The sequence below is a fragment of the Staurois parvus genome, unplaced genomic scaffold (assembly GCF_062004578.1).
Source record: "Staurois parvus isolate SC_StPar_1 unplaced genomic scaffold, SC_StPar_1.0 ptg000132l, whole genome shotgun sequence".
Taxonomy (NCBI): Eukaryota; Metazoa; Chordata; class Amphibia; order Anura; family Ranidae; genus Staurois; species Staurois parvus.
This window is the reverse complement of record NW_028317928.1, coordinates 2581136-2604201: the sequence shown is the minus strand read 5'-3', so window position 1 is coordinate 2604201 and position 23066 is coordinate 2581136. Positions and strand designations below refer to the sequence as shown.

At 57.0% G+C, this 23066-nt stretch overlaps 1 protein-coding gene across 2 annotated transcripts in view; it reads right to left on the bottom strand.

The window, feature by feature from the left end:
• LOC149466153 (uncharacterized) overlaps positions 1-23066 on the bottom strand; it is a 42062-nt gene that overhangs the window by 17078 nt on the left and 1918 nt on the right. For both annotated transcript variants that reach the window (XM_089672762.1, XM_089672761.1), the window contains exon 2: positions 22103-22169. In XM_089672762.1, the coding sequence (XP_089528888.1) occupies positions 22103-22133 (31 nt within the window). In that variant the 5' untranslated portion in view covers positions 22134-22169. The remainder of the gene's footprint in view (positions 1-22102; positions 22170-23066) is intronic.

The window sequence follows — 23066 nt, the reverse complement described above, 5'->3', positions numbered from 1 at the left end:
CCGGGGAGAGCGGATATAGTGGATGCGGGGTCCGGGGAGAGCGGATATAGTGGATGCGGGGTCCGGGGAGAGCGGATATAGTGGATGCGGGGTCCGGGGAGAGCGGATATAGTGGATGCGGGGTCCGGGGAGAGCGGATATAGTGGATGCGGGGTCCGGGGAGAGCGGATATAGTGGATGCGGGGTCCGGGGAGAGCGGATATAGTGGATGCGGGGTCCGGGGAGAGCGGATATAGTGGATGCGGGGTCCGGGGAGAGCGGATATAGTGGATGCGGGGTCCGGGGAGAGCGGATATAGTGGATGCGGGGTCCGGGGAGAGCGGATATAGTGGATGCGGGGTCCGGGGAGAGCGGATATAGTGGATGCAAGGATTGGGGAGACCAGATATAGTGAATTCAGGGTCCTGGGAAACCAGATATAGTGAATGCAGGGTCCTGGGAGAGCAGATATAATGAATGCAGGGTCCTGGGAGAGCAGATATAGTGAATGCAGGGTCCTGGGAGAGCAGATATAGTGAATGCAGGGTCCTGGGAGACCAGATATAGTGAATGCAGGGTCCGGGGAGAGCCAATATAGTGAATGCAGGGTCCGGGGAGACCAGATATAGTGAATTAAGGGTCGTGGGAAACCAGGTATAGTGAATGCAGGGTCTGGGGAGACCAGATATAGTGAATGCAGGGTCCAGGGGGAGAGCGAATATAGTGAATGCGGTGTCCGAGGAGAGAGGATATAGTGAGTGCGGGGTCCGGGGAGACCAGATATAGTGAATGCGGGGTCCGGGGAAAGCGGATATAGTGAATGCGGGGTCCGGGGAAAGCGGATATAGTGAATGCGGGGTCCGGGGAAAGCGGATATAGTGGATGCGGGGTCCGGGGAGAGCGGATATAGTGGATGCGGGGTCCGGGGAGAGCGGATATAGTGGATGCGAGGTCCGGGGAGAGCGGATATAGTGGATGCGGGGTCCGGGGAGAGCGGATATAGTGGATGCGGGGTCCGGGGAGAGCGGATATAGTGGATGCGGGGTCCGGGGAGAGCAGATATAGTGGATGCAAGGATTGGGGAGACCAGATATAGTGAATTCAGGGTCCTGGGAAACCAGATATAGTGAATGCAGGGTCCTGGGAGAGCAGATATAGTGAATGCAGGGTCCTGGGAGAGCAGATATAGTGAATGCAGGGTCCGGGGAGACCAGATATAGTGAATTAAGGGTCGTGGGAAACCAGGTATAGTGAATGCAGGGTCTGGGGAGACCAGATATAGTGAATGCAGGGTCCAGGGGGAGAGCGAATATAGTGAATGCGGTGTCCGAGGAGAGAGGATATAGTGAGTGCAGGGTCCGGGGAGACCAGATATAGTGAATGCGGGGTCCGGGGAAAGCGGATATAGTGAATGCGGGGTCCGGGGAAAGCGGATATAGTGAATGCGGGGTCCGGGGAAAGCGGATATAGTGAATGCGGGGTCCGGGGAAAGCGGATATAGTGAATGCGGGGTCCGGGGAAAGCGGATATAGTGAATGCGGGGTCCTGGGAGAGCAGATATAGTGAATGCAGGGTCCTGGGAGAGCAGATATAGTGAATGCAGGGTCCGGGGAGACCAGATATAGTGAATTAAGGGTCGTGGGAAACCAGGTATAGTGAATGCAGGGTCTGGGGAGACCAGATATAGTGAATGCAGGGTCCAGGGGGAGAGCGAATATAGTGAATGCGGTGTCCGAGGAGAGAGGATATAGTGAGTGCAGGGTCCGGGGAGACCAGATATAGTGAATGCGGGGTCCGGGGAAAGCGGATATAGTGAATGCGGGGTCCGGGGAAAGCGGATATAGTGAATGCGGGGTCCGGGGAAAGCGGATATAGTGAATGCGGGGTCCGGGGAAAGCGGATATAGTGAATGCGGGGTCCGGGGAAAGCGGATATAGTGAATGCGGGGTCCGGGGAAAGCGGATATAGTGAATGCGGGGTCCGGGGAAAGCGGATATAGTGAATGCGGGGTCCGGGGAGAGCGGATATAGTGGATGCGGGGTCCGGGGAGAGCGGATATAGTGGATGCGGGGTCCGGGGAGAGCGGATATAGTGGATGCGGGGTCCGGGGAGAGCGGATATAGTGGATGCGGGGTCCGGGGAGAGCGGATATAGTGGATGCGGGGTCCGGGGAGAGCGGATATAGTGGATGCGGGGTCCGGGGAGAGCGGATATAGTGGATGCGGGGTCCGGGGAGAGCGGATATAGTGGATGCGGGGTCCGGGGAGAGCGGATATAGTGGATGCGGGGTCCGGGGAGAGCGGATATAGTGGATGCGGGGTCCGGGGAGAGCGGATATAGTGGATGCGGGGTCCGGGGAGAGCGGATATAGTGGATGCGGGGTCCGGGGAGAGCGGATATAGTGGATGCGGGGTCCGGGGAGAGCGGATATAGTGGATGCGGGGTCCGGGGAGAGCGGATATAGTGGATGCGGGGTCCGGGGAGAGCGGATATAGTGGATGCGGGGTCCGGGGAGAGCGGATATAGTGGATGCGGGGTCCGGGGAGAGCGGATATAGTGGATGCGGGGTCCGGGGAGAGCGGATATAGTGGATGCGGGGTCCGGGGAGAGCGGATATAGTGGATGCGGGGTCCGGGGAGAGCGGATATAGTGGATGCGGGGTCCGGGGAGAGCGGATATAGTGGATGCGGGGTCCGGGGAGAGCGGATATAGTGGATGCGGGGTCCGGGGAGAGCGGATATAGTGGATGCGGGGTCCGGGGAGAGCGGATATAGTGGATGCGGGGTCCGGGGAGAGCGGATATAGTGGATGCGGGGTCCGGGGAGAGCGGATATAGTGGATGCGGGGTCCGGGGAGAGCGGATATAGTGGATGCGGGGTCCGGGGAGAGCGGATATAGTGGATGCGGGGTCCGGGGAGAGCGGATATAGTGGATGCGGGGTCCGGGGAGAGCGGATATAGTGGATGCGGGGTCCGGGGAGAGCGGATATAGAGGATGCGGGGTCCGGGGAGAGCGGATATAGTGGATGCGGGGTCCGGGGAGAGCGGATATAGTGGATGCGGGGTCCGGGGAGAGCGGATATAGTGGATGCGGGGTCCGGGGAGAGCGGATATAGTGGATGCGGGGTCCGGGGAGAGCGGATATAGTGGATGCGGGGTCCGGGGAGAGCGGATATAGTGGATGCGGGGTCCGGGGAGAGCGGATATAGTGAATGCGGGGTCCTGGGAGACCGGATATAGTGAATGCAGGGTCCGGGGAGAGCCAATATAGTGAATGCAGGGTCCGGGGAGACCAGATATAGTGAATTAAGGGTCGTGGGAAACCAGGTATAGTGAATGCAGGGTCTGGGGAGACCAGATATAGTGAATGCAGGGTCCAGGGGGAGAGCGAATATAGTGAATGCGGTGTCCGAGGAGAGAGGATATAGTGAGTGCAGGGTCCGGGGAGACCAGATATAGTGAATGCAGGGTCCGGGGAAAGCAGATATAGTGAATGCAGAGTCCGGGGAAAGCGGATATAGTGAATGCGGGGTCCGGGGAAAGCGGATACAGTGAATGCGGGGTCCGGGGAAAGCGGATATAGTGAATGCGGGGTCCGGGGAAAGCGGATATAGTGAATGCGGGGTCCGGGGAAAGCGGATATAGTGAATGCGGGGTCCGGGGAAAGCGGATATAGTGAATGCGGGGTCCGGGGAGAGCGGATATAGTGGATGCGGGGTCCGGGGAGAGCGGATATAGTGGATGCGGGGTCCGGGGAGAGCGGATATAGTGGATGCGGGGTCCGGGGAGAGCGGATATAGTGGATGCGGGGTCCGGGGAGAGCGGATATAGTGGATGCGGGGTCCGGGGAGAGCGGATATAGTGGATGCGGGGTCCGGGGAGAGCGGATATAGAGGATGCGGGGTCCGGGGAGAGCGGATATAGTGGATGCGGGGTCCGGGGAGAGCGGATATAGTGGATGCGGGGTCCGGGGAGAGCGGATATAGTGGATGCGGGGTCCGGGGAGAGCGGATATAGTGGATGCGGGGTCCGGGGAGAGCGGATATAGTGGATGCGGGGTCCGGGGAGAGCGGATATAGTGGATGCGGGGTCCGGGGAGAGCGGATATAGTGGATGCGGGGTCCGGGGAGAGCGGATATAGTGGATGCGGGGTCCGGGGAGAGCGGATATAGTGAATGCAGGGTCCTGGGAGACCAGATATAGTGAATGCAGGGTCCGGGGAGAGCCAATATAGTGAATGCAGGGTCCGGGGAGACCAGATATAGTGAATTAAGGGTCGTGGGAAACCAGGTATAGTGAATGCAGGGTCTGGGGAGACCAGATATAGGGAATGCAGGGTCCAGGGGGAGAGCGAATATAGTGAATGCGGTGTCCGAGGAGAGAGGATATAGTGAGTGCAGGGTCCGGGGAGACCAGATATAGTGAATGCAGGGTCCGGGGAAAGCAGATATAGTGAATGCAGAGTCCGGGGAAAGCGGATATAGTGAATGCGGGGTCCGGGGAAAGCGGATATAGTGAATGCGGGGTCCGGGGAAAGCGGATATAGTGAATGCGGGGTCCGGGGAAAGCGGATATAGTGAATGCGGGGTCCGGGGAAAGCGGATATAGTGAATGCGGGGTCCGGGGAGAGCGGATATAGTGGATGCGGGGTCCGGGGAGAGCGGATATAGTGGATGCGGGGTCCGGGGACAGCGGATATAGTGGATGCGGGGTCCGGGGAGAGCGGATATAGTGGATGCGGGGTCCGGGGAGAGCGGATATAGTGGATGCGGGGTCCGGGGAGAGCGGATATAGTGGATGCGGGGTCCGGGGAGAGCGGATATAGTGGATGCGGGGTCCGGGGAGAGCGGATATAGTGGATGCGGGGTCCGGGGAAAGCGGATATAGTGAATGCGGGGTCCGGGGAAAGCGGATATAGTGAATGCGGGGTCCGGGGAAAGCGGATATAGTGAATGCGGGGTCCGGGGAAAGCGGATATAGTGAATGCGGGGTCCGGGGAGAGCGGATATAGTGAATGCGGGGTCCGGGGAGAGCGGATATAGTGGATGCGGGGTCCGGGGAGAGCGGATATAGTGGATGCGGGGTCCGGGGAGAGCGCATATAGTGGATGCGGGGTCCGGGGAGAGCGCATATAGTGGATGCGGGGTCCGGGGAGAGCGCATATAGTGGATGCGGGGTCCGGGGAGAGCGGATATAGTGGATGCGGGGTCCGGGGAGAGCGGATATAGTGGATGCGGGGTCCGGGGAGAGCGGATATAGTGGATGCGGGGTCCGGGGAGAGCGGATATAGTGGATGCGGGGTCCGGGGAGAGCGGATATAGTGGATGCGGGGTCCGGGGAGAGCGGATATAGTGGATGCGGGGTCCGGGGAGAGCGGATATAGTGGATGCGGGGTCCGGGGAGTGCGGATATAGTGGATGCGGGGTCCGGGGAGAGCGGATATAGTGGATGCGGGGTCCGGGGAGAGCGGATATAGTGGATGCGGGGTCCGGGGAGAGCGGATATAGTGGATGCGGGGTCCGGGGAGAGCGGATATAGTGGATGCGGGGTCCGGGGAGAGCGGATATAGTGGATGCGGGGTCCGGGGAGAGCGGATATAGTGGATGCGGGGTCCGGGGAGAGCGGATATAGTGGATGCGGGGTCCGGGGAGAGCGGATATAGTGGATGCGGGGTCCGGGGAGAGCGGATATAGTGGATGCGGGGTCCGGGGAGAGCGGATATAGTGGATGCGGGGTCCGGGGAGAGCGGATATAGTGGATGCAAGGATTGGGGAGACCAGATATAGTGAATTCAGGGTCCTGGGAAACCAGATATAGTGAATGCAGGGTCCTGGGAGAGCAGATATAATGAATGCAGGGTCCTGGGAGAGCAGATATAGTGAATGCAGGGTCCTGGGAGAGCAGATATAGTGAATGCAGGGTCCTGGGAGACCAGATATAGTGAATGCAGGGTCCGGGGAGAGCCAATATAGTGAATGCAGGGTCCGGGGAGACCAGATATAGTGAATTAAGGGTCGTGGGAAACCAGGTATAGTGAATGCAGGGTCTGGGGAGACCAGATATAGTGAATGCAGGGTCCAGGGGGAGAGCGAATATAGTGAATGCGGTGTCCGAGGAGAGAGGATATAGTGAGTGCGGGGTCCGGGGAGACCAGATATAGTGAATGCGGGGTCCGGGGAAAGCGGATATAGTGAATGCGGGGTCCGGGGAAAGCGGATATAGTGAATGCGGGGTCCGGGGAAAGCGGATATAGTGGATGCGGGGTCCGGGGAGAGCGGATATAGTGGATGCGGGGTCCGGGGAGAGCGGATATAGTGGATGCGAGGTCCGGGGAGAGCGGATATAGTGGATGCGGGGTCCGGGGAGAGCGGATATAGTGGATGCGGGGTCCGGGGAGAGCGGATATAGTGGATGCGGGGTCCGGGGAGAGCAGATATAGTGGATGCAAGGATTGGGGAGACCAGATATAGTGAATTCAGGGTCCTGGGAAACCAGATATAGTGAATGCAGGGTCCTGGGAGAGCAGATATAGTGAATGCAGGGTCCTGGGAGAGCAGATATAGTGAATGCAGGGTCCGGGGAGACCAGATATAGTGAATTAAGGGTCGTGGGAAACCAGGTATAGTGAATGCAGGGTCTGGGGAGACCAGATATAGTGAATGCAGGGTCCAGGGGGAGAGCGAATATAGTGAATGCGGTGTCCGAGGAGAGAGGATATAGTGAGTGCAGGGTCCGGGGAGACCAGATATAGTGAATGCGGGGTCCGGGGAAAGCGGATATAGTGAATGCGGGGTCCGGGGAAAGCGGATATAGTGAATGCGGGGTCCGGGGAAAGCGGATATAGTGAATGCGGGGTCCGGGGAAAGCGGATATAGTGAATGCGGGGTCCGGGGAAAGCGGATATAGTGAATGCGGGGTCCTGGGAGAGCAGATATAGTGAATGCAGGGTCCTGGGAGAGCAGATATAGTGAATGCAGGGTCCGGGGAGACCAGATATAGTGAATTAAGGGTCGTGGGAAACCAGGTATAGTGAATGCAGGGTCTGGGGAGACCAGATATAGTGAATGCAGGGTCCAGGGGGAGAGCGAATATAGTGAATGCGGTGTCCGAGGAGAGAGGATATAGTGAGTGCAGGGTCCGGGGAGACCAGATATAGTGAATGCGGGGTCCGGGGAAAGCGGATATAGTGAATGCGGGGTCCGGGGAAAGCGGATATAGTGAATGCGGGGTCCGGGGAAAGCGGATATAGTGAATGCGGGGTCCGGGGAAAGCGGATATAGTGAATGCGGGGTCCGGGGAAAGCGGATATAGTGAATGCGGGGTCCGGGGAAAGCGGATATAGTGAATGCGGGGTCCGGGGAAAGCGGATATAGTGAATGCGGGGTCCGGGGAGAGCGGATATAGTGGATGCGGGGTCCGGGGAGAGCGGATATAGTGGATGCGGGGTCCGGGGAGAGCGGATATAGTGGATGCGGGGTCCGGGGAGAGCGGATATAGTGGATGCGGGGTCCGGGGAGAGCGGATATAGTGGATGCGGGGTCCGGGGAGAGCGGATATAGTGGATGCGGGGTCCGGGGAGAGCGGATATAGTGGATGCGGGGTCCGGGGAGAGCGGATATAGTGGATGCGGGGTCCGGGGAGAGCGGATATAGTGGATGCGGGGTCCGGGGAGAGCGGATATAGTGGATGCGGGGTCCGGGGAGAGCGGATATAGTGGATGCGGGGTCCGGGGAGAGCGGATATAGTGGATGCGGGGTCCGGGGAGAGCGGATATAGTGGATGCGGGGTCCGGGGAGAGCGGATATAGTGGATGCGGGGTCCGGGGAGAGCGGATATAGTGGATGCGGGGTCCGGGGAGAGCGGATATAGTGGATGCGGGGTCCGGGGAGAGCGGATATAGTGGATGCGGGGTCCGGGGAGAGCGGATATAGTGGATGCGGGGTCCGGGGAGAGCGGATATAGTGGATGCGGGGTCCGGGGAGAGCGGATATAGTGGATGCGGGGTCCGGGGAGAGCGGATATAGTGGATGCGGGGTCCGGGGAGAGCGGATATAGTGGATGCGGGGTCCGGGGAGAGCGGATATAGTGGATGCGGGGTCCGGGGAGAGCGGATATAGTGGATGCGGGGTCCGGGGAGAGCGGATATAGTGGATGCGGGGTCCGGGGAGAGCGGATATAGTGGATGCGGGGTCCGGGGAGAGCGGATATAGTGGATGCGGGGTCCGGGGAGAGCGGATATAGTGGATGCGGGGTCCGGGGAGAGCGGATATAGTGGATGCGGGGTCCGGGGAGAGCGGATATAGTGGATGCGGGGTCCGGGGAGAGCGGATATAGTGGATGCGGGGTCCGGGGAGAGCGGATATAGTGGATGCGGGGTCCGGGGAGAGCGGATATAGTGGATGCGGGGTCCGGGGAGAGCGGATATAGTGGATGCGGGGTCCGGGGAGAGCGGATATAGTGGATGCGGGGTCCGGGGAGAGCGGATATAGAGGATGCGGGGTCCGGGGAGAGCGGATATAGTGGATGCGGGGTCCGGGGAGAGCGGATATAGTGGATGCGGGGTCCGGGGAGAGCGGATATAGTGGATGCGGGGTCCGGGGAGAGCGGATATAGTGGATGCGGGGTCCGGGGAGAGCGGATATAGTGGATGCGGGGTCCGGGGAGAGCGGATATAGTGGATGCGGGGTCCGGGGAGAGCGGATATAGTGAATGCGGGGTCCTGGGAGACCGGATATAGTGAATGCAGGGTCCGGGGAGAGCCAATATAGTGAATGCAGGGTCCGGGGAGACCAGATATAGTGAATTAAGGGTCGTGGGAAACCAGGTATAGTGAATGCAGGGTCTGGGGAGACCAGATATAGTGAATGCAGGGTCCAGGGGGAGAGCGAATATAGTGAATGCGGTGTCCGAGGAGAGAGGATATAGTGAGTGCAGGGTCCGGGGAGACCAGATATAGTGAATGCAGGGTCCGGGGAAAGCAGATATAGTGAATGCAGAGTCCGGGGAAAGCGGATATAGTGAATGCGGGGTCCGGGGAAAGCGGATAGAGTGAATGCGGGGTCCGGGGAAAGCGGATATAGTGAATGCGGGGTCCGGGGAAAGCGGATATAGTGAATGCGGGGTCCGGGGAAAGCGGATATAGTGAATGCGGGGTCCGGGGAAAGCGGATATAGTGAATGCGGGGTCCGGGGAGAGCGGATATAGTGGATGCGGGGTCCGGGGAGAGCGGATATAGTGGATGCGGGGTCCGGGGAGAGCGGATATAGTGGATGCGGGGTCCGGGGAGAGCGGATATAGTGGATGCGGGGTCCGAGGAGAGCGGATATAGTGGATGCGGGGTCCGGGGAGAGCGGATATAGTGGATGCGGGGTCCGGGGAGAGCGGATATAGAGGATGCGGGGTCCGGGGAGAGCGGATATAGTGGATGCGGGGTCCGGGGAGAGCGGATATAGTGGATGCGGGGTCCGGGGAGAGCGGATATAGTGGATGCGGGGTCCGGGGAGAGCGGATATAGTGGATGCGGGGTCCGGGGAGAGCGGATATAGTGGATGCGGGGTCCGGGGAGAGCGGATATAGTGGATGCGGGGTCCGGGGAGAGCGGATATAGTGGATGCGGGGTCCGGGGAGAGCGGATATAGTGGATGCGGGGTCCGGGGAGAGCGGATATAGTGAATGCAGGGTCCTGGGAGACCAGATATAGTGAATGCAGGGTCCGGGGAGAGCCAATATAGTGAATGCAGGGTCCGGGGAGACCAGATATAGTGAATTAAGGGTCGTGGGAAACCAGGTATAGTGAATGCAGGGTCTGGGGAGACCAGATATAGGGAATGCAGGGTCCAGGGGGAGAGCGAATATAGTGAATGCGGTGTCCGAGGAGAGAGGATATAGTGAGTGCAGGGTCCGGGGAGAGCGGATATAGAGGATGCGGGGTCCGGGGAGAGCGGATATAGTGGATGCGGGGTCCGGGGAGAGCGGATATAGTGGATGCGGGGTCCGGGGAGAGCGGATATAGTGGATGCGGGGTCCGGGGAGAGCGGATATAGTGGATGCGGGGTCCGGGGAGAGCGGATATAGTGGATGCGGGGTCCGGGGAGAGCGGATATAGTGGATGCGGGGTCCGGGGAGAGCGGATATAGTGAATGCGGGGTCCTGGGAGACCGGATATAGTGAATGCAGGGTCCGGGGAGAGCCAATATAGTGAATGCAGGGTCCGGGGAGACCAGATATAGTGAATTAAGGGTCGTGGGAAACCAGGTATAGTGAATGCAGGGTCTGGGGAGACCAGATATAGTGAATGCAGGGTCCAGGGGGAGAGCGAATATAGTGAATGCGGTGTCCGAGGAGAGAGGATATAGTGAGTGCAGGGTCCGGGGAGACCAGATATAGTGAATGCAGGGTCCGGGGAAAGCAGATATAGTGAATGCAGAGTCCGGGGAAAGCGGATATAGTGAATGCGGGGTCCGGGGAAAGCGGATAGAGTGAATGCGGGGTCCGGGGAAAGCGGATATAGTGAATGCGGGGTCCGGGGAAAGCGGATATAGTGAATGCGGGGTCCGGGGAAAGCGGATATAGTGAATGCGGGGTCCGGGGAAAGCGGATATAGTGAATGCGGGGTCCGGGGAGAGCGGATATAGTGGATGCGGGGTCCGGGGAGAGCGGATATAGTGGATGCGGGGTCCGGGGAGAGCGGATATAGTGGATGCGGGGTCCGGGGAGAGCGGATATAGTGGATGCGGGGTCCGGGGAGAGCGGATATAGTGGATGCGGGGTCCGGGGAGAGCGGATATAGTGGATGCGGGGTCCGGGGAGAGCGGATATAGTGGATGCGGGGTCCGGGGAGAGCGGATATAGAGGATGCGGGGTCCGGGGAGAGCGGATATAGTGGATGCGGGGTCCGGGGAGAGCGGATATAGTGGATGCGGGGTCCGGGGAGAGCGGATATAGTGGATGCGGGGTCCGGGGAGAGCGGATATAGTGGATGCGGGGTCCGGGGAGAGCGGATATAGTGGATGCGGGGTCCGGGGAGAGCGGATATAGTGGATGCGGGGTCCGGGGAGAGCGGATATAGTGGATGCGGGGTCCGGGGAGAGCGGATATAGTGGATGCGGGGTCCGGGGAGAGCGGATATAGTGAATGCAGGGTCCTGGGAGACCAGATATAGTGAATGCAGGGTCCGGGGAGAGCCAATATAGTGAATGCAGGGTCCGGGGAGACCAGATATAGTGAATTAAGGGTCGTGGGAAACCAGGTATAGTGAATGCAGGGTCTGGGGAGACCAGATATAGGGAATGCAGGGTCCAGGGGGAGAGCGAATATAGTGAATGCGGTGTCCGAGGAGAGAGGATATAGTGAGTGCAGGGTCCGGGGAGACCAGATATAGTGAATGCAGGGTCCGGGGAAAGCAGATATAGTGAATGCAGAGTCCGGGGAAAGCGGATATAGTGAATGCGGGGTCCGGGGAAAGCGGATATAGTGAATGCGGGGTCCGGGGAAAGCGGATATAGTGAATGCGGGGTCCGGGGAAAGCGGATATAGTGAATGCGGGGTCCGGGGAGAGCGGATATAGTGGATGCGGGGTCCAGGGAGAGCGGATATAGTGGATGCGGGGTCCGGGGACAGCGGATATAGTGGATGCGGGGTCCGGGGAGAGCGGATATAGTGGATGCGGGGTCCGGGGAGAGCGGATATAGTGGATGCGGGGTCCGGGGAGAGCGGATATAGTGGATGCGGGGTCCGGGGAGAGCGGATATAGTGGATGCGGGGTCCGGGGAGAGCGGATATAGTGGATGCGGGGTCCGGGGACAGCGGATATAGTGAATGCGGGGTCCGGGGAAAGCGGATATAGTGAATGCGGGGTCCGGGGAAAGCGGATATAGTGAATGCGGGGTCCGGGGAAAGCGGATATAGTGAATGCGGGGTCCGGGGAGAGCGGATATAGTGAATGCGGGGTCCGGGGAGAGCGGATATAGTGGATGCGGGGTCCGGGGAGAGCGGATATAGTGGATGCGGGGTCCGGGGAGAGCGCATATAGTGGATGCGGGGTCCGGGGAGAGCGCATATAGTGGATGCGGGGTCCGGGGAGAGCGCATATAGTGGATGCGGGGTCCGGGGAGAGCGGATATAGTGGATGCGGGGTCCGGGGAGAGCGGATATAGTGGATGCGGGGTCCGGGGAGAGCGGATATAGTGGATGCGGGGTCCGGGGAGAGCGGATATAGTGGATGCGGGGTCCGGGGAGAGCGGATATAGTGGATGCGGGGTCCGGGGAGAGCGGATATAGTGGATGCGGGGTCCGGGGAGAGCGGATATAGTGGATGCGGGGTCCGGGGAGTGCGGATATAGTGGATGCGGGGTCCGGGGAGAGCGGATATAGTGGATGCGGGGTCCGGGGAGAGCGGATATAGTGGATGCGGGGTCCGGGGAGAGCGGATATAGTGGATGCGGGGTCCGGGGAGAGCGGATATAGTGGATGCGGGGTCCGGGGAGAGCGGATATAGTGGATGCGGGGTCCGGGGAGAGCGGATATAGTGGATGCGGGGTCCGGGGAGAGCGGATATAGTGGATGCGGGGTCCGGGGAGAGCGGATATAGTGGATGCGGGGTCCGGGGAGAGCGGATATAGTGGATGCGGGGTCCGGGAAGAGCGGATATAGTGGATGCGGGGTCCGGGGAGAGCGGATATAGTGGATGCGGGGTCCGGGGAGAGCGGATATAGTGGATGCGGGGTCCGGGGAGAGCGGATATAGTGGATGCGGGGTCCGGGGAGAGCGGATATAGTGGATGCGGGGTCCGGGGAGAGCGGATATAGTGGATGCGGGGTCCGGGGAGAGCGGATATAGTGGATGCGGGGTCCGGGGAGAGCGGATATAGTGGATGCAAGGATTGGGGAGACCAGATATAGTGAATTCAGGGTCCTGGGAAACCAGATATAGTGAATGCAGGGTCCTGGGAGAGCAGATATAATGAATGCAGGGTCCTGGGAGACCAGATATAGTGAATGCAGGGTCCTGGGAGAGCAGATATAGTGAATGCAGGGTCCTGGGAGACCAGATATAGTGAATGCAGGGTCCGGGGAGAGCCAATATAGTGAATGCAGGGTCCGGGGAGACCAGATATAGTGAATTAAGGGTCGTGGGAAACCAGGTATAGTGAATGCAGGGTCTGGGGAGACCAGATATAGTGAATGCAGGGTCCAGGGGGAGAGCGAATATAGTGAATGCGGTGTCCGAGGAGAGAGGATATAGTGAGTGCGGGGTCCGGGGAGACCAGATATAGTGAATGCGGGGTCCGGGGAAAGCGGATATAGTGAATGCGGGGTCCGGGGAAAGCGGATATAGTGAATGCGGGGTCCGGGGAAAGCGGATATAGTGGATGCGGGGTCCGGGGAGAGCGGATATAGTGGATGCGGGGTCCGGGGAGAGCGGATATAGTGGATGCGAGGTCCGGGGAGAGCGGATATAGTGGATGCGGGGTCCGGGGAGAGCGGATATAGTGGATGCGGGGTCCGGGGAGAGCGGATATAGTGGATGCGGGGTCCGGGGAGAGCAGATATAGTGGATGCAAGGATTGGGGAGACCAGATATAGTGAATTCAGGGTCCTGGGAAACCAGATATAGTGAATGCAGGGTCCTGGGAGAGCAGATATAGTGAATGCAGGGTCCTGGGAGAGCAGATATAGTGGATGCGAGGTCCGGGGAGAGCGGATATAGTGGATGCGGGGTCCGGGGAGAGCGGATATAGTGGATGCGGGGTCCGGGGACAGCGGATATAGTGGATGCGGGGTCCGGGGAGAGCGGATATAGTGGATGCGGGGTCCGGGGAGAGCGGATATAGTGGATGCGGGGTCCGGGGAGAGCGGATATAGTGGATGCGGGGTCCGGGGAGAGCGGATATAGTGGATGCGGGGTCCGGGGAAAGCGGATATAGTGAATGCGGGGTCCGGGGAAAGCGGATATAGTGAATGCGGGGTCCGGGGAAAGCGGATATAGTGAATGCGGGGTCCGGGGAAAGCGGATATAGTGAATGCGGGGTCCGGGGAGAGCGGATATAGTGAATGCGGGGTCCGGGGAGAGCGGATATAGTGAATGCGGGGTCCGGGGAGAGCGGATATAGTGGATGCGGGGTCCGGGGAGAGCGGATATAGTGGATGCGGGGTCCGGGGAGAGCGGATATAGTGGATGCGGGGTCCGGGGAGAGCGGATATAGTGGATGCGGGGTCCGGGGAGAGCGGATATAGTGGATGCGGGGTCCGGGGAGAGCGGATATAGTGGATGCGGGGTCCGGGGAGAGCGGATATAGTGGATGCGGGGTCCGGGGAGAGCGGATATAGTGGATGCGGGGTCCGGGGAGAGCGGATATAGTGGATGCGGGGTCCGGGGAGAGCGGATATAGTGGATGCGAGGTCCGGGGAGAGCGGATATAGTGGATGCGGGGTCCGGGGAGAGCGGATATAGTGGATGCGGGGTCCGGGGAGAGCGGATATAGTGGATGCGGGGTCCGGGGAGAGCGGATATAGTGGATGCAAGGATTGGGGAGACCAGATATAGTGAATTCAGGGTCCTGGGAAACCAGATATAGTGAATGCAGGGTCCTGGGAGAGCAGATATAGTGAATGCAGGGTCCTGGGAGAGCAGATATAGTGAATGCAGGGTCTGGGGAGACCAGATATAGTGAATGCAGGGTCCAGGGGGAGAGCGAATATAGTGAATGCGGTGTCCGAGGAGAGAGGATATAGTGAGTGCAGGGTCCGGGGAGACCAGATATAGTGAATGCGGGGTCCGGGGAAAGCGGATATAGTGAATGCGGGGTCCGGGGAAAGCGGATATAGTGAATGCGGGGTCCGGGGAAAGCGGATATAGTGAATGCGGGGTCCGGGGAAAGCGGATATAGTGAATGCGGGGTCCTGGGAGAGCAGATATAGTGAATGCAGGGTCCGGGGAGAGCAGATATAGTGAATGCAGGGTCCGGGGAGACCAGATATAGTGAATTAAGGGTCGTGGGAAACCAGGTATAGTGAATGCAGGGTCTGGGGAGACCAGATATAGTGAATGCAGGGTCCAGGGGGAGAGCGAATATAGTGAATGCGGTGTCCGAGGAGAGAGGATATAGTGAGTGCAGGGTCCGGGGAGACCAGATATAGTGAATGCGGGGTCCGGGGAAAGCGGATATAGTGAATGCGGGGTCCGGGGAAAGCGGATATAGTGAATGCGGGGTCCGGGGAAAGCGGATATAGTGAATGCGGGGTCCGGGGAAAGCGGATATAGTGAATGCGGGGTCCGGGGAAAGCGGATATAGTGAATGCGGGGTCCGGGGAAAGCGGATATAGTGAATGCGGGGTCCGGGGAAAGCGGATATAGTGAATGCGGGGTCCGGGGAAAGCGGATATAGTGAATGCGGGGTCCGGGGAGAGCGGATATAGTGGATGCGGGGTCCGGGAAGAGCGGATATAGTGGATGCGGGGTCCGGGGAGAGCGGATATAGTGGATGCGGGGTCCGGGGAGAGCGGATATAGTGGATGCGGGGTCCGGGGAGAGCGGATATAGTGGATGCGGGGTCCGGGGAGAGCGGATATAGTGGATGCGGGGTCCGGGGAGAGCGGATATAGTGGATGCGGGGTCCGGGGAGAGCGGATATAGTGGATGCGGGGTCCGGGGAGAGCGGATATAGTGGATGCGGGGTCCGGGGAGAGCGGATATAGTGGATGCGGGGTCCGGGGAGAGCGGATATAGTGGATGCGGGGTCCGGGGAGAGCGGATATAGTGGATGCGGGGTCCGGGGAGAGCGGATATAGTGGATGCGGGGTCCGGGGAGAGCGGATATAGTGGATGCGGGGTCCGGGGAGAGCGGATATAGTGGATGCGGGGTCCGGGGAGAGCGGATATAGTGGATGCGGGGTCCGGGGAGAGCGGATATAGTGGATGCGGGGTCCGGGGAGAGCGGATATAGTGGATGCGGGGTCCGGGGAGAGCGGATATAGTGGATGCGGGGTCCGGGGAGAGCGGATATAGTGGATGCGGGGTCCGGGGAGAGCGGATATAGTGGATGCGGGGTCCGGGGAGAGCGGATATAGTGGATGCGGGGTCCGGGGAGAGCGGATATAGTGGATGCGGGGTCCGGGGAGAGCGGATATAGTGGATGCGGGGTCCGGGGAGAGCGGATATAGTGGATGCGGGGTCCGGGGAGAGCGGATATAGTGGATGCGGGGTCCGGGGAGAGCGGATATAGTGGATGCGGGGTCCGGGGAGAGCGGATATAGTGGATGCGGGGTCCGGGGAGAGCGGATATAGTGGATGCGGGGTCCGGGGAGAGCGGATATAGTGGATGCGGGGTCCGGGGAGAGCGGATATAGTGGATGCGGGGTCCGGGGAGAGCGGATATAGTGGATGCGGGGTCCGGGGAGAGCGGATATAGTGGATGCGGGGTCCGGGGAGAGCGGATATAGTGGATGCGGGGTCCGGGGAGAGCGGATATAGTGGATGCGGGGTCCGGGGAGAGCGGATATAGTGGATGCGGGGTCCGGGGAGAGCGGATATAGTGGATGCGGGGTCCGGGGAGAGCGGATATAGTGGATGCGGGGTCCGGGGAGAGCGGATATAGTGGATGCGGGGTCCGGGGAGAGCGGATATAGTGGATGCGGGGTCCGGGGAGAGCGGATATAGTGGATGCGGGGTCCGGGGAGAGCGGATATAGTGGATGCGGGGTCCGGGGAGAGCGGATATAGTGGATGCGGGGTCCGGGGAGAGCGGATATAGTGGATGCGGGGTCCGGGGAGAGCGGATATAGTGGATGCGGGGTCCGGGGAGAGCGGATATAGTGGATGCGGGGTCCGGGGAGAGCGGATATAGTGGATGCGGGGTCCGGGGAGAGCGGATATAGTGGATGCGGGGTCCGGGGAGAGCGGATATAGTGGATGCGGGGTCCGGGGAGAGCGAATATAGTGGATGCGGGGTCCGGGGAGAGCGGATATAGTGGATGCGGGGTCCGGGGAGAGCGGATATAGTGGATGCGGGGTCCGGGGAGAGCGGATATAGTGGATGCGGGGTCCGGGGAGAGCGGATATAGTGGATGCGGGGTCCGGGGAGAGCGGATATAGTGGATGCGGGGTCCGGGGAGAGCGGATATAGTGGATGCGGGGTCCGGGGAGAGCGGATATAGTGGATGCGGGGTCCGGGGAGAGCGGATATAGTGGATGCAAGGATTGGGGAGACCAGATATAGTGAATTCAGGGTCCTGGGAAACCAGATATAGTGAATGCAGGGTCCTGGGAGAGCAGATATAATGAATGCAGGGTCCTGGGAGAGCAGATATAGTGAATGCAGGGTCCTGGGAGAGCAGATATAGTGAATGCAGGGTCCTGGGAGACCAGATATAGTGAATGCAGGGTCTGGGGAGAGCCAATATAGTGAATGCAGGGTCCGGAAAGACCAGATATAGTGAATGCAGGGTCCGGGAGACCAGATATAGTGAATGCAAGGTCCTGGGAGAGCAGATATAGTGAATGCGGAGTCCGGGGAGACCGGATATAGTGAATGGAGGGTCCGGGGAGAGCGGATATAGTGAATGCGGGGTCCGAGGAGAGCGGATATAGTGAATGCGGGGTCCGGGGAGAGCGGATATAGTGAATGCGGGGTCCGGGGAGAGCGGATATAGTGGATGCGGGGTCCGGGGAGAGCGGATATAGTGGATGCGGGGTCCGGGGAGAGCGGATATAGTGGATGCGGGGTCCGGGGAGAGCGGATATAGTGGATGCGGGGTCCGGGGAGAGCGGATATAGTGGATGCGGGGTCCGGGGAGAGCGGATATAGTGGATGCGGGGTCCGGGGAGAGCGGATATAGTGGATGCGGGGTCCGGGGAGAGCGGATATAGTGGATGCGGGGTCCGGGGAGAGCGGATATAGTGGATGCGGGGTCCGGGGAGAGCGGATATAGTGGATGCGGGGTCCGGGGAGAGCGGATATAGTGGATGCGGGGTCCGGGGAGAGCGGATATAGTGGATGCGGGGTCCGGGGAGAGCGGATATAGTGGATGCGGGGTCCGGGGAGAGCGGATATAGTGGATGCGGGGTCCGGGGAGAGCGGATATAGTGGATGCGGGGTCCGGGGAGAGCGGATATAGTGGATGCGGGGTCCGGGGAGAGCGGATATAGTGGATGCGGGGTCCGGGGAGAGCGGATATAGTGGATGCGGGGTCCGGGGAGAGCGGATATAGTGGATGCGGGGTCCGGGGAGAGCGGATATAGTGGATGCGGGGTCCGGGGAGAGCGGATATAGTGGATGCGGGGTCCGGGGAGAGCGGATATAGTGGATGCGGGGTCCGGGGAGAGCGGATATAGTGGATGCGGGGTCCGGGGAGAGCGGATATAGTGGATGCGGGGTCCGGGGAGAGCGGATATAGTGGATGCGGGGTCCGGGGAGAGCGGATATAGTGGATGCGGGGTCCGGGGAGAGCGGATATAGTGGATGCGGGGTCCGGGGAGAGCGGATATAGTGGATGCGGGGTCCGGGGAGAGCGGATATAGTGGATGCGGGGTCCGGGGAGAGCGGATATAGTGGATGCGGGGTCCGGGGAGAGCGGATATAGTGGATGCGGGGTCCGGGGAGAGCGGATATAGTGGATGCGGGGTCCGGGGAGAGCGGATATAGTGGATGCGGGGTCCGGGGAGAGCGGATATAGTGGATGCGGGGTCCGGGGAGAGCGGATATAGTGGATGCGGGGTCCGGGGAGAGCGGATATAGTGGATGCGGGGTCCGGGGAGAGCGGATATAGTGGATGCGGGGTCCGGGGAGAGCGGATATAGTGGATGCGGGGTCCGGGGAGAGCGGATATAGTGGATGCGGGGTCCGGGGAGAGCGGATATAGTGGATGAGGGGTCCGGGGAGAGCGGATATAGTGGATGCGGGGTCCGGGGAGAGCGGATATAGTGGATGCGGGGTCCGGGGAGAGCGGATATAGTGGATGCGGGGTCCGGGGAGAGCGGATATAGTGGATGCGGGGTCCGGGGAGAGCGGATATAGTGGATGCGGGGTCCGGGGAGAGCGGATATAGTGGATGCGGGGTCCGGGGAGAGCGGATATAGTGGATGCGGGGTCCGGGGAGAGCGGATATAGTGGATGCGGGGTCCGGGGAGAGCGGATATAGTGGATGCGGGGTCCGGGGAGAGCGGATATAGTGAATGCGGGGTCCTGGGAGAGCAGATATAGTGAATGCAGGGTCCTGGGAGAGCAGATATAGTGAATGCAGGGTCCTGGGAGAGCAGATATAATGAATGCAGGGTCCTGGGAGACCAGATATAGTGAATGCAGGGTCTGGGGAGAGCCAATATAGTGAATGCAGGGTCCGGGAAGACCAGATATAGTGAATGCAGGGTCCAGGGAGAGCAGTGATAGTGAATGCAGGGTCTGGGGAGACCAGATATAGTGAATGCAGGGTCCGGGGAGAGCGGATATAGTGAATGCAGGGTCTGGGGAGACCAGATATAGTGAATGCAGGGTCTGGGGAGCAGATATAATGAATGCAGGGTCTGGGGAGCAGATATAATGAATGCAGGGTCCGGGGAGACCGGATATAGTGAATGCGGGGTCTGGGGAGACCAGATATAGTGAATGCAGGGTCCGGGGAGAGCGGATATAGTGAATGCAGGGTCCGGGGTTTAGAAACACTTTAATGTCCCTCTAACAACGAAGTCACGTAGACGTAGGGCGGAGCGCCGGGAGGTATCTTGCCTACAGAGTGAATGTCGGTTCACCAATAGCAGCCTGATGTACATGGCTCTTTGAGAGCTGCCAGTCTCTGGATACGAATGGAGCGGTGAGCTACGGAAACCATCCCGCTCTGTGACAGTGAATGCCTCTTATTTCTGTATTATTGTGAGTGCGGTTTTTAATAAATAGGTGGTTTTGATATAATTATACAGAAAGAACTATTTGGTTCTTTTTTTTGTTTACTTTTTTATTATTTTTGTGGACCAACTGGGAGTGTACCGAGAAGGAAGAATAAAAAGTCTTCATGTTAGCTGATCCCGGCTCACAGATGGGACACAGGTTGCACAGGAGTATTCACTATCTTTTTGGGGAGCTGGACATAATTGTCTCATCAACTTTTACATCAACTGTTTTCACTGGTTTTTTTTTCATATTTATTTATTGTTCATTGATTGCACACCAGCACTTTATGATATACTGATGCTGATATGGGCATTTTACAAATACGGTACCATCCGCCCTATAGCAGTTTTACTGCTACAGGGCGGCATTCCTGTGCAAAATCACAAATATATATATATATATATATATATATATACCCGTGAGCCGCCGGAGGGACATTTCTGCTGTGAAATGTCACAGCAAAAATTGATCTACAAGCCCCAGGGAGGAAGAAAAGAGCTGTGTCTATGTTTAGTTACAGTTCTGTTGTGACGGGAAGGGGAGTCATGAATCGTGTGTCTCTGCAGAGCTGAGAACACGATCCATCACTTCCCACCACCTACTGTACACCAAGCACATAGCTAGGCACACCCTTTGATCATCTTAGATGTTAACCCCTTCCCAACCAGTGTCAGTATAGTGATCAGTGTCCATTTTTAGCACTGATCACTGTATTCATGTCACTGGTTCTCACAAAGTGTCAATTACAGTGTCAGGGAATATCCGATTGCCTCTCGGGGGATCAGGAAGGAATTTTTTCCCCTGTAGGAGTAAATTGGATCATGCTTTGCTGGGGGTTTTTTTGCCTTCCTCTGGATCAGCTGTTTAGGATTATAACTTTTTTTTTTTATGGTTGAACTGGGTGGACTTTTGTCTTTTTTCAGCCAGACTATGTAACTATGTAGTGGAAAAATGTCTGTTGCAATATCGCAGTCCTGCTATAGGTCGCTGATCGCCGCCATTACTAGTATAAAAAATAAATAAAATTCCAGTTAATGTCCCATAGTTTGTAGACACTAAAATTTTGCTCAAACTAATCAAAATACAATTATTGGGATTTTTTTTTTATTACCAAAAATACGTAGCAGAATACATTTTGGCCTAAGTTTTTTTAAATTAAAAAAAAGAAACTTAATTTATACATTTTTTTTTATTAGATATGTTTTAAAGCACAAAGTAAAAAATAATAAAAAAATATGGACAGCGCCATGAAAAAATTAAATTATGTAGTGAAAATAAATATAAAAAGCCGCAAAACCTAACCTATAAGGTGTGTGCATAAATGCAAAACCAGCTCCGTGAGGACGTCACGTGACGAAACGCGTAGGGTGGAGCTTGTGGATGTGACGTTCCCTGATCTGTCGGCATCCGTGGTTCCCTGATGTGTCGGCATCCGTGGATGCCGGAGGAAGTTGTGTTTTGTGTTTTTCATTGCTGAGAACGCTGATTATGCTGGTGTCGGGTTAGACACCAGTTATTGTGAGTGCGATGATATATTTTAAATGAAAAAATCTTTTTAAATGTTAGTGCACTATGAGCTTCTCTTCTCTTACTTCCTGAGTACCATTTGGAGTTTATGAAGAAGCGGGTGCCATACTGAAACATTCTATATATGCTGAAATTCTCCTGCAGATTATTGCTCCCAGAGCACAAAGCGCTGATTTATAATATGATCAGCATATTGCTCTGGTGAGTTCATTCAATTTATTCGGTGGTGGATTTATGCACGGTGGTTTTTGCATTTTGCACATGAAAAATAAGTTTTGAATTGAAGATTGTTTATTGAACACAGAAAAAACTTTTTTGTTGGTGTTGGACTTTTTGCACAATTATTTGGATTAATAATTTATTGTTATAAAGATTTATATAGTTATATATGCGACTATATTTGTAATAATTTGGGTGAGATTATTAGCGCAAACCTGTTTTTTCATTTATGCACAAAAAAAAAAAATAGTTTTTTTTTTCAAAATTGTCGGTCTTTTTTTGTTTATAGCGCAAAAAGTAAAAAAAAATGTAGAGGTGATCAAATACCACCTAAATAAAATTTGTGGGTAAAAAAAAAAAAAAAAAAAAAAAAAAAAGGACGGAAATTTCATTTAGGTGCAGCGTTGCATGACCGCGCAATAGTCAGTTAAAGTAACGTAGCGCCGTTTCGAAAAACGGGGGGGAGGGGGGTAACAGTGGTTAAAGTATCGTCTTACCAGGGGAGACAGGGCACTGCTCATCCTCCATCGTGGGATCCTCACAGAAAGATGTCTAAAACCTGAACTGAAAAATGTACAAATCGGTAAATGTCAGCGTACGACATATATTTAACAAATGACGCGGGTTATAAAAGTTGCAGCTGCCACAGATATGGCTGTATGGTAATAACTGTGGTATTGGGGGGATAGTGACAGATCTGTAATGACAATAAATGAGGACAGAAAAAAACAGGGCGCACTCTCCTCGTGCATTAACCACCTCCCGTCCGGCCGTTGTATATAAACGGCCAGATGGTGGCAGTGCAGGGTCAGGTGGCCGTTTATAAACGGCCTCCCCGCCCCCTGCTTGTGCGCCCCCTGGGAGTACGCAGCACTGCGATCCGGTGCCCACTGTGTCCTCAGGACACAGTGGAACACCGATCATCATACGGAATCTATGTGATCACTGACTGGCCAATTGTTGCTGTTTGCTTTTTGTCCGTTTTGCGTTTTTCTACATGTATTTTTATTGCGCTTTGTTCAGCTTTTTTTTTTTTTTTTTTTGCTGGGCAGAATAAAAATGCAAAACGCAGCAAATAGCAGAGCCAGGCAAGGCAGCGTGCTTACAGTGAAGCACACACACAGGACACAATGTAAAAAAAAAAAAAAAGCACACAGTTAACCCTTTGATTGCCCAAAATGTTAACCCCTTCCTGCCCAGTGCCATTAGTACAGTGTCAGTGCTTTTTATTATTATTATACAGGATTTATATTATTATTATTAGTCAGGATTTATATAGCGCCAACAGTTTGCGCAGGGCTTTACAATATAAGGGAGACGGTACAATTAAAATACATTTCAGTGCAGAAGGAATGTGAGGGCCCGGCTCGTGGAGCTTACAATCTTATTAGCACTGATCATTGTATTGGTGTCACTGGGGATGTCAGTGACACCAAGTCAGTACCCCCCCCCAGTGTCAGA